The sequence below is a fragment of the Gopherus flavomarginatus genome, chromosome 6 (assembly GCF_025201925.1).
Source record: "Gopherus flavomarginatus isolate rGopFla2 chromosome 6, rGopFla2.mat.asm, whole genome shotgun sequence".
Taxonomy (NCBI): domain Eukaryota; kingdom Metazoa; phylum Chordata; order Testudines; family Testudinidae; genus Gopherus; species Gopherus flavomarginatus.
Window position 1 is genome coordinate 127046297 of NC_066622.1, and position 14400 is coordinate 127060696.

At 39.7% G+C, this 14400-nt stretch overlaps 1 protein-coding gene across 5 annotated transcripts in view; it reads right to left on the reverse strand.

Annotated features, from left to right (window-relative positions):
• The window catches only part of ATRNL1 (attractin like 1), a 1010697-nt gene that overhangs the window by 689142 nt on the left and 307155 nt on the right, over positions 1 to 14400 (reverse strand). For all 5 annotated transcript variants that reach the window (XM_050958929.1, XM_050958927.1, XM_050958928.1 and 2 more), the window contains one exon: positions 346 to 559. In XM_050958929.1, the coding sequence (XP_050814886.1) occupies positions 346 to 559 (214 nt within the window). The remainder of the gene's footprint in view (positions 1 to 345; positions 560 to 14400) is intronic.

Sequence of the window (14400 nt, forward strand, 5' to 3'; positions counted from 1 at the left end):
ATGCTTTAGCAGCATCAGCTTTGTTGAACAGAAAAGCTGAACAGCAACTTTTATAAACAAAACTCCAATATCAGAGCAGTAATTCTGCCTTGGAACTCACTGATGTAGCTGGTATGATGTGGACTATGCCAGGTGGGGTAACTCTCAAAGAAAAATGTGTTGCTTTTGAGAATTTCATTTGCTTTCCAAGATTAAAAGCTTCACTTGCTTTTAAACATTAAAAGCAAAACGTTCCTGCGGTTATTTACAAGAATTTTTCCCACATTCCTTGTGTACAAAACAAAAATGCCAAACAGACTGTTCAACCATTTTAACAGCAGCATTTTGGTACAGGAGATTGCTCACCAACAGGTTTTTCACAGACAAGACCATCTGCCTTAGCGGTGCATGGATTCGCTTTCAGCCCTGACACCTCTGCTCTTTCTAGATATGCACAGAAGCCAGAGTCATTTGGTTCTCCAGGAAGCCATTGCAGTGTCGTATTCGTGAAAGGAGACATGTCATCCCATCCCCAGTAGGAGATGTTGATCTTGCGCAAACCTACCCAAGGTGATATTTTCTATAAATCAGAATGAAAGGGACATGAAACAATTAGTCAACAGTCAACTACAACAATGCTTTTTTTCTTTTTTTTTTTTTGGCCTAAGATCAATAGTTTCATACTGCATTCAGAGTGGAGCTAACAGTGATTTCCCCACCATCTCATATATTTGGTAACAATACAGTTTTCAACTCATTTGTTCTGTCTTGCTGAAAGCTGAAGAAATCCATATGCTTCTGTTCTGTTAAAAATCTACATGATTCTGTTTGCTTAAAGTCAGCTCTATTATGTGGTATCTGATCAACAATTAAAGACCTAATAAGGCACTCAGAATAAAGTTTTCCCTCTGGCTATTGTTCCAGTCATTAACTGCCAGGGAAAAATGGATAAGTGAATGCAGGCAAAAGCAGTAGTGGCACATAAAAAACAAAGGCCCAGTAGACAGAAAACATGGGGGAAGTATTCCTCTTTCCAACAGGACCATGTTGATGCAAACTAGGTACTCTTTTGTTCGAGCTAGCACTATCCACATAGGGCAGTTAGATAGAGCACAATGTTTTGGTATGCTCTGCATTTTATACCTCTGTAGTCCACCCTGTGACACAGTGTAGACATGGCCTAAGTGATATACCCACCATAATCCAGGAAATCTTTGAGAGAGCCAAAAATGAAACCCCCACACCCTGAATCCTAGTCTAGTGTTTTAACCACAAGTTTCTTTTTCCTCCTTCATCGAGTGCTCTGCCCAACTTGTCATTATGCCGAGGAACAACCCTGCATCTCTCTCAGGGTTATTGTTTAAGAGATGCAAGATTATTTGTATAAAACAGATACCTCTGGATTATTAATTCATTCTAAGTAAATCTTGTTTATTGCTTAAACAATACACTGTTCAAAAATTCACAAAAAAGTCTCATTGTTCCACAAAGCATTGCACTTTTTTCATATCACTGTCTTAAAAATATCTGATTTAAATAGAATATATTCAGTAGTTTATTAATATTAATAGACAATAATAATGTATGGCTGAAAATGTGGCAAGCCTATTTTATGGGGAAGATATCCAACAAAACTCACTTAGATATCAGAAGATGTTTAGTATTAAATTAACTGTATGGGCTTTCAGTAGATGTCTTAAGTATACTGCATACAGAATAGTAGTATATGATTGGATAACAAACTTTCAGTCAATAAGAAATGTGAATTTGGCACATAAAAGATTTAAGAGTTGGTGCAGAAATCTGGTTAGAACATCCTTCAGTTAAAAGTGAATATATATGCCTTTCCATGCAGCTGGCCACAAATACATGATTAGGGAGGCCTTTATTCTCCACAACATGCCAGCTATATTAAAATGTAGTTGAGGAGGACTCCCTGATTCAGAGCCACCCAGCCCCAGTCAAGGGTCTTCTTTCTCCTGCTGGCTTGGACAAAGACCTCCCACACCTCTGAAGCAGCACAGAGAGGCATTCTCCTCTGGCCAACTCCAGCTACTTACACAGCACAAATGTGGTTGGAGTATTCATCCCTTAATAATTTTATTAATAGATGTAAGCAGAGCTTTTTTATTTTTAATAATTCTCATAGAAACAAAATTCAATATTGTCATCACAATAGTTCAACAAAACTAACTGTTTTTTAAACCTGGTTTATTGTAATGTATATCTGAGTGATTCAAACAGTAAATACATCAAAACTGATACTAACAGACATGGCAGAGTGTCTCTTTGTTTAGTCATTTATAAACAGACTATTTATCCTCCCAAGTAACTTGTAACTTAAAGCCATTCAGGGGGAGGATTTATAATAGTATATTAGATCCACAATACTGTACCTCAGTGAAAATCAATTACATGCTAATTTCATTACTTAATACTTCCATTCTGCACAAAAGTTATTGCTGTTGAACAGAGGAAGAACAGAACCACGTAACAACCACCAACCTCGCCAAACTCATCATCAGAAGCAAGCTTTCCATAGACCAGGACACACCAACTCAAAGTAGCACCAGATGACAGAACAACAAATGCAAAACCTGTACACATGTCTCCACTGCTATGATGATCAATACCCTCTCCCCAAATACACTTTTCAAGATTCCTGGGTCCTACACATGCCCATCATCTCATCCTCTGGAATCAAATGCCCCAACAACTACTGCGTATGTAAAACCAGACAATCACTATGCTCTTGAATGAACTCTCACAGAAAAAAGATAAAGGACAAAAACACCCTATCACCCATGGATGAAAACATTTCCGTATCTGATCTCTCAGTCCTCATCCTTAAATGAAACCTGCACAACACCTTCAAAAGATGAGCCTAGGAACTTAAATTCATAACTCTGCTGAACTGGACTTAACAGAGACACTGGTTTATGGATCATTACAACAATTTGGAACATATCCTACTGCCTGCTAACCATTACACGCCCACTTCATTTCAGTGGTGTCCTACAGCATGTTTTATATAATCTGTCACACATGTATTTAGTCAAACACTCTGGTTACTGTCTCCAGACTTGAGGAAGAACTCTGTGGAGCTCAAAAGCTTGTCCCTTCTACAATCAGAAGTTGGTCCAAAAAAGATATTACCTCACCTACATTAACTCTTATATCCTGGAACCAACACAGTTCCAACAATGCTACAAACACCACAGACGGGTACAGCTGCATTGCAGAAAGGACAAGATTTGAATCCTGGAGATTTTGCCTCTGCCATGTCCAATGGGGGTCCAGTGTTGGGGCACCTCCCAGACATGAAGGCTTCTTCCTGCTTTTCTTTTTCTGCCAACAGGCTTGAAAATAGAAATTTAACTACACTAATTATATCTGGAACACGAACTACAACTAATACATGTGTAAGGAAAGAACTGCTCAGTGCACAGAGATGCCTCAACCACAGGTAGTAACAAAGAACTGACAATTATCTTGACTACTCCACATGCAGGGTGTAGCTGCAGACCCAACATACATTGCTATTCAAAAAAATTCCAATCCCCTATGCATGGGGGTGTATACACACCAGGAGTAGAATGCACGTGGACAATCACTCAAAAACAAACAAAAAACACTACTGTGCTTCACCAATGTAAAAGATTACACTTGTAACAAAACGAGTTATAACTTCTTTTTTTATGATTATTTCCTATTAATATTAAGCCAGATCAAGCATGGATGACCCTGAAAAATGAGTAATAACCAAGATCAACTCCCTACTGATAGATGTCATATAAGATCAAAAAAGATTTGTATTTAATAAAGTATTCTTATTAGAGAAAGTTGAATTAAGATTTTTTTGAAAAATTATGCAACATTTTGCCTGAGCACCAGAAGTTTCCATAATTAAAATAATAGCTTTTCAAATTCTTGCATAGCATCCAAATATTTCTGCCTCTGATGTCAACACTACACTATATTTCATGCCACTAATGTCTATCCAGAAGTACTGGAAAACTTCCATTTTCATCAAAAACAATGAGGAGTTCTTGTGGCACCTTAGAGACTAACAAATTTATTTGAGCATAAACTTTTTGGGGCTAGAACACACTTCATCAGATGCATGAAGTGAAAAATACAGGAGCAGGTATAAATACATGAAATGATAGGGGTTGCATTACCAAGTGTGAGGTCAGTCTAACGAGGTAACTCAATTAACAGCAGAATACAAAGGGAGGAAAAATAACCTTTGAAGCGATAAGAGAGTAGCCCATTACAAACAGTTGACAAGAAGGTGTGAGTAACACTAGGGAGAAAATAGTATTGGGGAAATTAAGTTACCATTTTCATGCAGATGATAAAAGCAGCTACTAACTCTCACAGCACAACTTGGACCTTTTCACCAGGACTCTCAATTGTATCTATAGAAAGACAGATCACATGGCTCTCTCCAATTTTATGGCATTATTTTAAAAAACATGACCTGCCATTGTCACTATTGGACATTCATTTTATACATTTAAGCCCAGAAAGGGTTACATTGTGAATTTGTCCCTATGTGCAGGTATGTAATGTTACAGATATACAAAGTCTTCAAACTCAGATTAGTTTTGAGACCACATAATATAGTTATCCTTTATAGGCCGTAGGAATTATTTTAGTGAAACGGTAACTTTCTATCTCTAAGAATATTTTACACAACTTTTGCTTATGTTGGCAGGCGGGTCGGAGGGAGGGAAGAGTAAGTAAGTTTTATAATATTTTTCCAATTTAATTTTTAAATACAAAAAAGTGTAGGGCAGGATATTTTTGAAAAATGGCTTATAATGTTAGGTACCCACATTTTTGAATTCCCAACTTGAGACACTGAATTTTCAGAATGTGGGCGCATAGTTCAGGTTGGAAATCTTAGCTGTAAATAACACACATATATTAACAGTAGTGGTGAATATTTGTATTGTGGTAGCACCCAAAGGCCCCAGTAGGATTAGGTGCTGTGCAAAAGAGACAATCTCTGGTCTGTATCTTCAGTTCCAAAGCATTTTACAAATAAGATATGCAGTGGGAACTCATCAATTATTGCATAATGCACACCAATTCCACACAACACTTTACAACAGGAAGTGAGGGAGAAAATGATATCCAATTAAAACTGCAGGTTGAATGTAGGATGGTATAATTTAATAACCGCAGCTGAATTTCGCCAAGACTCTGCAGTTAATGTTCCATGAGATGTTTAGTGACTACATCTAGTCAGGTCCTCATTGTATTAGTAGCAACAGTAGTAAAACATTCATATTACAATAGTTTCCAAAGGCTGCATTTCTAGTTCTCATCCAAAAAAACACCACCTATAGGAAATATGTGCTCCCTAAAAGCATGTGCTTACTCAAATAAGGTAATATATATTCAGGTTCTTGAGACTCAAGTGAAAATTTTAGAAATCAATAGACAAAAGATGCAAAGATTATAAAAGTGAGTCTGTGACAAAAAAAAAAATCACAACACGTGTTTCAATTTGATTTTTAGGAGAGCTTTAGGACCTTACAAAATACTCACTAACCTTGCAGGACACAAGTTCATTAGAGTAGAGGAGTCAAATATATCTTTACATATTCCAAAACTGTACACACACACGCTGGCTTTTTCCTTTACCCAGGAGTGCTCAACCACACCCCGACCCAGGTCCCGCCCCCATTCCACTCTGTCTCCCAAGCCCCTACCTCCACTCACCTCTTCCCACCCCCACCCTACCCCAGGTCCCTCCCCAACTCCATTCCTTCCCCCAAGGCCCCAGCTCCAGCCCGCCTCTTCCCGCCCCCACCTAGAGTTGCCAGGTGTCCAGTTTTCTACTTGAATACCTGGTCAAAAAGGGACCCTGGTGGCACCAGTCAGCATTGCTGACTGGGCCATTAAGAGTTCGGTCGGTGCAGGGCTGGCAGGATCCCTACCTGGCTCAGCGCAGCTCCCCAGAAGCGCTTAAATGTCCCTGTGGCCCCTAAATGGTGCCGGGGGCGTGCCACGCACTGCCCCCACCCAAAACACCAGCTCCACAGCTCTCATTGACCAGGAACTTTGGCCAATGGGAGTGCGGGGATGGCACTTATGGGTAGAGGCAGCATGCAGACCCACCTGGCCGTGCCTCTGCCTAAGTGTCGAGGGACATGTTGGCAGATTCCTAGGAGCTGCCTGAGGTAAGCATCACCTGAATCTTGAACCTCAAACTCCCAGAGCCGCATCCTGCACCCAAACTCCCTCCCAGAGCCCGCAGCCCCTCCCACACTTCAAACCCCTGCCTCAGCCTCTTCCCACACCAAACTCCCTCCCAGAGCCCGCATGTCAATCCCCTACCCCAGCCCAGAGCTCTCTCCTGCACCCAAACTCCCACCCTGAACTCCAACCCCCTGCCCCAGCTTGGCACTCCCTCCTGCACTCCAAACCCCTCAGCCTCAGCCCAGACTCCTCGTCCCCGGCCCCACCCCCGAGCCCACATCCCCCAGCCAGAGCCCATACCTCCCCCAGTACACCCCAACCAACTGCCCCAGCCTGGTGAAAAAGAGCGAGTGAGTGAGGGTGAGGGAGAACAAGTGACAGAGGGAGGGGGGATGGAGTAAACAGGGCTTGGCCTCAGAGAAGGAGTGGGAAAGGGGCGGGGCCTTGGGGAAGGGGTGGGGTGGGATGGGGCAAGGGAGTTCAGTTTTTTGCAATTAGAGAATTGGCAATCTTACCCGTCCCACCTCTTCCCGCCCAGTTCCGCCCCATCTCCGCTCCTCCCACACACCGTGGAGCAGCTGATCACAGCGGGTGGGAGACGCTGAGAGGGAGATGGAGAAGTTGACTGGCAGGGCCATCGACAGGGAAGGAATGGGTGGAGACAGCTGGCTGCCGGTGGGTGCTAAGCATCCACTAATTTTTTTCCATGGGTGCTCCAGGAGATTCGGTGCCTATGACTGTAAATCACTTAAATTATAGGAGATTTGGAGCCATTCTTTGCAACAGTCTCCTTCCACTCATTTCTTTCTACAGCCACATTTGCAAACTTACAGTTGCTTTTAGCAAGCAATATTCAGCCAGTGTTTAAAATTCAAGTGGCCACAGATTATCTAGTTTATTTAATACAATCTTTTGCACAACTGATAATAGACTGCCAAAAAATTTTGTATGTTAGAAATCCACGTTGATGGGAAGGTATAGTAGAAGTAAGAATTATTAAACCCATAGATAAACTGCTGGAGATCTCTGCATATTTCCAACAGAATAACAAATTATAGTGATAGGTTGCATACTAATGAACTCCCATGTAATTTGGGCCAAATTCTCAACTCAGCTACTGCCATAGCCTTACTCTACAAAGCAAAATGAGCCTCATAAAAGGCCAACAATTTTAGGAATCAAATGGTTATTTAGCCTTCAGTAATTGTGTTTCTTTGAGATGATGTAATCACGGTGGATCCAGGGTAGGTCTACATACAACTCATATGCATGAGATGAGAATCTTTTCTAGTAGGAATGACCATCAGGGCAGAGTATTTGTCCTGCACCTCCTTTGTTTTCCTAGGTGAGGGCACAGGGGAAGGAGCAGCCTCCCACCGTTCCCTCACAATTTGAGTCCATGTCTCCTGAGGACTCTGGAAAACAGCGCCGGTTTGTGGGTCATGGAATCCATGTTGACTACGACATCTCTGACATAGATATGTCAACCACACGCAGTGTTTTTAGGGGCTACTATATTAACTTTATGAATGTTATCTGTATGTTTGGAAGCATGAAAACTCGTGTACTGAGATTAGCCAGACAATATGAGCCCACAGAATATTTATAGCTCTTCATATCCAATATGTGTTATATGTACGCATGTGTTCCTGGCTCACTTGATGGATTCCCTGAGGAATCTGGACTTACTAGGGGCTGATTAATGCAACCAAAGGCTGGTTATACAGATACCTATCCTTTGAGGCTTCACTCCCTGGCAAAAGGGGAATGACTGGTTTTGTGTGTTTCAGAAGGCCTGGGAACATGGGCTTTGGGGGATATAAAAGCTGAGTTAAAACTAACTTGGGGTTCCTGACTCATTTTGATTCAACAAATAGACATGATTGTTTATCCAAAGGGGAGGGAGTGAAGCCTACTGAAGGGTTGGAAGGACTTTGACCTGATAGACCCCGTTATGGAAGATGGGCAACTTGTGGTACACCGAATATGCCTTTTTATTGTTTTGTATGTTTTTGCTGAATGCTTTTGTCCTTAAATAAATGTATTCTGCTTTGAAAGAGCTGATTGGTTACTGGTAATCACTGATCCACACTGTTCATAGCTCTCGGAGAGGCCAAAAATGTAACTACTGGACTTTAGTTATATCTGTGGGGAAAAACACAGTGCAAGGGGACTGTAAGCTTAAATCCCTGGGTCAAGAAGGATGTGATCTGTTCCCAGAAAGGGGACAGATAAAGGCCTGAGAGGGCTTTCCATGAGCAGATCAAGAGGAGGTCAAAAGTGTAGTTATCCCAAAACTGTGACAACCTGAAAAACCAGCTACTCTAGAGTAAGTAATCATTCTTTCTTCTTCAAGTATGTGTCAGTGCAGATCCTACTGTAGATATCTGGAAGTGGAATCTTCTCAGGATGGTGGAAATGAGGAGTATCAGTTCATCTTGATTTGGCAGGAACAAGTATGGGAGTCTATTTGGTAGTTGCATGGACATCTGCAACAGGTCTGTCAGCCAGAATGGCCTTGGCAAATAGAGAGCTATGGGATGAGTGTGACCTGGTCTCATTTGGCTTTGGCCATCACCCTGGGGATTAGCAGAATTGGTGTGATGTTGTTTACGAGGCAGGCATCTGGCAATGATCCCAGGCTTGTGTGCCCTCTGGAATAGAAGTTCAGACACTTGGCATTGTCCTAGATGGCCAAAAGATATTTCAGTGTTTTTTCCATACAGACGGAATATTAACTTAGTGATGGATTTCTGCAGTGACCACTTGAGGCCAGCAACTCTCTGTTCAGGAAGTCTGCCAGGTCGTTGCTGATATGCAGTGCTACTGGTGTTATGCCATGCAGGAGAAATGATTTCCACAGCTTGATTGTTTCTCTACAAGTGGGTGTCCCGTGCTTGTTTATGTAGTGGATTGCCAACATATTGTCTGTTAGCAGCTATGCTATTGGGTGTCTCAGGACAGTGGGAATGCCACACATAGCAGTCTAATGGCCCCAGTTCTAAGACAGTTGTACATAGTCCAATGTCTTCTGGGGACTAGGTCCCTTGTATCTGCCGATGGTCCAGATGAACTCTCCAGTCTATCCCCAATATGTTTGTGACCAGTGCCATGGTCAGTGATGGAGTCAAGAATGGTATTCACTTCTGGACATTGTTGGGGTAGAACCACCAGTTCATCATGAAAAGGACCCAAAGCAGAATAAGGATCCTCCTGCTCATCAGGTGTTTCAATGGAGAGCAAACTTGACTTGAGCTAAAGTTGTAATGGCCATAAGTGAAGTCTAGAACATAAGAATTGCCATACTGATTCAGACCAATGGTCCATCTAGCCCAGTATTCTGTCTTCCGACAGTGGCCAATGCAGGATGTTTGAGGGAATCAACAGAACAGGCAATCACTGAGTGATCCATCCCCTATTGTACACCCCCAGATTCTGTTAAACAGAGACTAGGGACACTCACAGCATGGGGTAGCAACCCTGATGACTAATAGCCATAAATGGATCTGTTCTCCATGAACTTATCTAGTTCTTTTTTGAAGTCTGTTATAGTTTTGGCCTTCACAACATCCCCTGGCAAGGAGTTCCACAAGTTGACTGGGCATCATGTGAAGTAATACTTCCTTTTGTTTGTTTTAAACCTGCTGCCTATTAATTCCATTGGATGACCACTGGTTCTTGTGTTATGTGAAGGAGTAAATAAACACTTCCTTATGAGTTGTTCCATACCCCTAATCATTTTTGTTGCCCTACTTTGTACCTATTTCCAATTCTAATATACACCTCTACCCCGATATAACGCTGTCCTCGGGAGCCAAAAAAATCTTACTGCATTATAGGTGAAACTGTGTTATATCAAACTTAGAATCATAGATTATTAGGGTTTGAAGGGACCTCAGGAGGTCATCTAGTCCAACCCTCTGCTCAAAGCAGGACCAATCCCCAAATCTATAAATGGCCCCACTCAAGGACTGAACTCACAACCCTGGGTTTAGCAGGCCAATACTCAAACTACTGAGCTATCCCCCACCCCTTTGTGTTGATCTGCTGGAGTGTGCAGCCCCCATCTCCTCCTGAGTGCTGCTTTACTGTGTTATATCCAAATTCATGTTACATCGGGGTAGAGGTGTATCTTTTTTTAGATGAAGCAACCAGATCTGCCCATGGTATTCAAGGTGTGGGCATACCATGGATTGACATAGAAGTATTATGGTATTTTTTGTCTTCTTATCTATCCCTTTACTAATGGTCTGGTAAACATTTAACACAATTAATATTATCAAGGGAATGAACAAAAGACATAATATGGAAAAAAACAGGTCAAAGAATATTTAGATAAATTAAATGTATTCAAGTTGACAAGGCCTAATGAAAGTCACCATAGAGTACTTAAGGAATTAGCTGAAGTAATCTCAGAACCATTAGCAATTATCTTTGAGAACTCATGGAGCATGGGTGAGGTCTCAGAGGGCTTGAAAAGGACAAATATAATACCTATCTTTAAAAAAGGGGAACACAAGTAATTTTAGACCACTCAGCCTAACTTCCATACCCCAAAAGATATATTAAACAATCAGTTTGTAAGCACATAGAGGATGGTAGGGTGATAAATAGTAGCCAACATGGATTTGTTAAGAAAAAAATCATGCCAAACCAACCTTATTTCCTTCTTTAACAAAGTTGCTGGCCTAGTGAGCATGGAAAAGCTGTAGACATGATATATCTTGATTTTTATTAAGGTTTTTGACACCGTCCCAAGTGACATTTTTATAAGCAAACCAGGAAATGTGGTCTAGATGAAATTGCTTTAAAGAGAATGCACAACTTGTTGAAAGACCATACTCAAGTTATCAATAGTTCTCTATCTAACTGTGAGGTTATAACAAGTGGGGTTCTGCAAGAGACTGTCCTAGGTCTGGTACTTTTCAATATTTTCATTAACTACTTGTATGATAAAATGGAGAGTATGTTTATAAAATGTTTATAAAATGTTCAGATGACACCAAGCTGAGAACTTAAGAAATCAGGATTAGAATTCAAAAGTATTCCTTTAAGGTACAATTTAACAAGAGAATTTATTTAACCTAAGGAAAATTTGCTAGAAAAGGATATAAAATGAAGCATGCTGTTCTTCAGAATTTCTCTCATCTTTGTTTATGTCTAATATGACATAAAGGTCATGGCATTTACTGCATATCAAGAAGGAAATAGTAATTTGGAACCAATTCCTGCTGTTCTGAGGAAAAATTCCAGTATTTAATGAGCTTACAACTTTTGAATATTTGTATGAGTTGATGATTACTCTTTTCCATTTCCTCTAATTTGTAGAGTAACCAATATCTTCTCTTTGAAAACTTGTTTATTTTGTTAGCCTAATAAACCTTAGCATATAAACAAAAATTCAGAGATCATTTTGTCTGAGCTATAGTGAACTGCTCCCTAATGACCTGATTTACTATATTTACTTGAAATATCATCTTAAATCTTATTTGACACCAAAACCCATGAAATATGTAGGCTGTTTTTAAGGTTTTTTTTGTTTGCTTGATTTAAAGAATACATATGTAGTTCTCTATCTTCACTACACACACAAACCTTTATTTGTTTGGCTCCCTTCCTTCTCTAGCTCAACAGGATTTAGTTTTTTTGTTTGTTTTTTTTTAAGATGGAAGCCTACTAGCAGCTATTGCTCCTTTTTAGAGCTAAGATCTTGGAGGAACCATTATGATGGCTCTTTTAAACTCTAACAGTGGAATCTTGAAGGGATTAGAGAGATGGAAGGTGTCTCCACACTCTGAAGGAATTCATAAATTTTGTGTTATGTATTCATTCTGAACCTCATGTGGAAATGGTGCTGAAATTACTGCAGAGCTACGGGTCTTGAATATTGTAAAGCAAGCTATAAAATTCTATATTTTTATGCATGATAAAGAATTTATAAGTGGCACCTATTACAATAGATGCTGATCTTTTTCCAGTTGTCTCTGTTATAAATGAATGATTGCTAATGTGTTTTTTTTCCTCTTAATACAAAAATATCAAATGAAGCAGATCCATATTCTTACTTTCAGATGTGACTCTACTGCATCCATTAATCCTAAAAGCTTTTGTTTCAGATGAAAGAAATATTTCTAAAGCCTTTAAAAGTCAAACTCAAGCATAGATATTTCAGATTAAGGGATGCTTCTCACCTTACAGCTGCTCTGACTACATTTGTGAACTCTGCAACACTGTGTCTAATAAAGACAAGTCATCTCAAATGAAATCTCACCCCCTAAATCATCCTGATTGGAGTCAGAGAAAAAGGCAGACAAAAGAAAATCAAGCAAAATCTCATAGAGGTTTTGTGACAGCTGATACACATTTAGAGTTACTTAAACAGAATAAATAGAACTGGACAGGCAGATAGGAATGAAAGAGAAATTATTAAAAACAACATAAATCACTGTATCATTGCATTAGAAGTTTCTGATAAGTAAATGATCATTTAACCCCAGATATCCCTTTAAAGTGAATGCATTTGTCTACCTTTGTTATATGCCACATGTGGATTATCTCAAATTTATATAACTGCAACGGCTCAGCACATAATTCATTTAAATAAAAATATTCTTGGAAGGATGTCACCTTGCAGAAGTTTTTAACTTTGAAATCTAGTAAAAGTATGGCATTCCAAAGAAATAAAACAGATATTTCTCATCTGCACTTCAAGCCAGCCAGCAAATTGTCAAATCGACAGTCTGTCACAGGCAGTTTTCTTAGATTTTATATTGTTGCATGCAGTGCTATTGTAGCTGTGTTGGTTCCAGGATATTAGAGAGACAAGGTGGGTGAGGTAATATCTTTTATTGGACCAACTTCTGTTGGTGAGGGAGGATGGCTACTGCCTCTCAGGGAGGTGGAATAACTATGACGACAAGAGAGGGCTCTCACACTGGCGTAAAGCATCTTCATGCACTGATGCAGTGGTTCAAGTATAGACATGCCCTCACTCACCTTATCTTTTGTCTTAGATTTTAGATAATTCTATGTGCAATTTTAATAGCAAACAAGAAAAAAGTCAAGTAAATAATTCAAGGAGTCATTTCTGTGGACCTATTCTTGATTTTGTAACTCTGGTTTTCTACAAATTTAACATTATTGTTTGTCAAAAAAGTGGTAAGATATAATATGTCTCAAGGCTGCAGTGGGTACAAATCAAGAGACATGTTTTAAACATAGGGAATGCATTACTTTCCTTAGCAAATAAGAGAAAAGCACAGGTGTGACTTAAGGGAAAATAAATCAGCTTACACTGTTCACTTCCTACATTTTGCTGAAAAATAAAACTAGCAACATGACCAATATTTGCATATCTTTTTCAAGAACATAGTATAAAATGATACTTTAATTTAAAATATATATGACATTAAATTCTTGCATTCAGAACTAATACAACACAAACATTTGCAAAGGGCAAGATTACATTGCCATTTCCTTGGTAGGAATCTTAATTCATTTGCAGCATAATGACCTTGCAAATCAGCTACTAGCTTGATATAAATTTTAACTATTATTCATAATTGTCTTTTCTCATCCTGTCTATAAAACATAAGCTACTATGAAACTAACTTTGTTTTCTAGCCAAGAGCATGTAGGGTATAAAACCCACAGACTATGTATAAAACTGTAAATCTTTCGTTTGTTTACAAGAAATGATTTATCTGTTTGGAATCTCAATACTGTTCTGATGTTGTAATTTTTCAAAAGTACTTTTTTTTTTAAATATACATTCCAGGAAGATAAAAACAAGAATGGCTACAGCGGGTCAGACCAATGGTCCATCTATCCTAGTATCCTGTCATCCGACAGGGACCAGTGCCAGATGCTTCAGAGGGAGTGATCAGAACACGGCATTTTACCAAGTGATCCACCCCCCTGGTCCTGTCCCAGCTTCTAGCAGTCAGAGGTCTAGGAACACCCATAGCATTCGTGTCCCTGACCAGCTTGACTAATAACCATTGATGGACCTATCTTCAAGGAATTTATTTAATTCTTTTTTTTTAATCCAGTTAAAGTTTTCACCTTCACAACATCCCCTGAAAATGAATTCCACAGGCTGACAGTGCATTGTGTGAAGAAGTAACTCCTTATGCTTGTTTTAAACCTGCTGTCCATTAATTTCATTGGGTGACCTCTGGTTCTTGTGTTATGTGAAGGACTAAATAA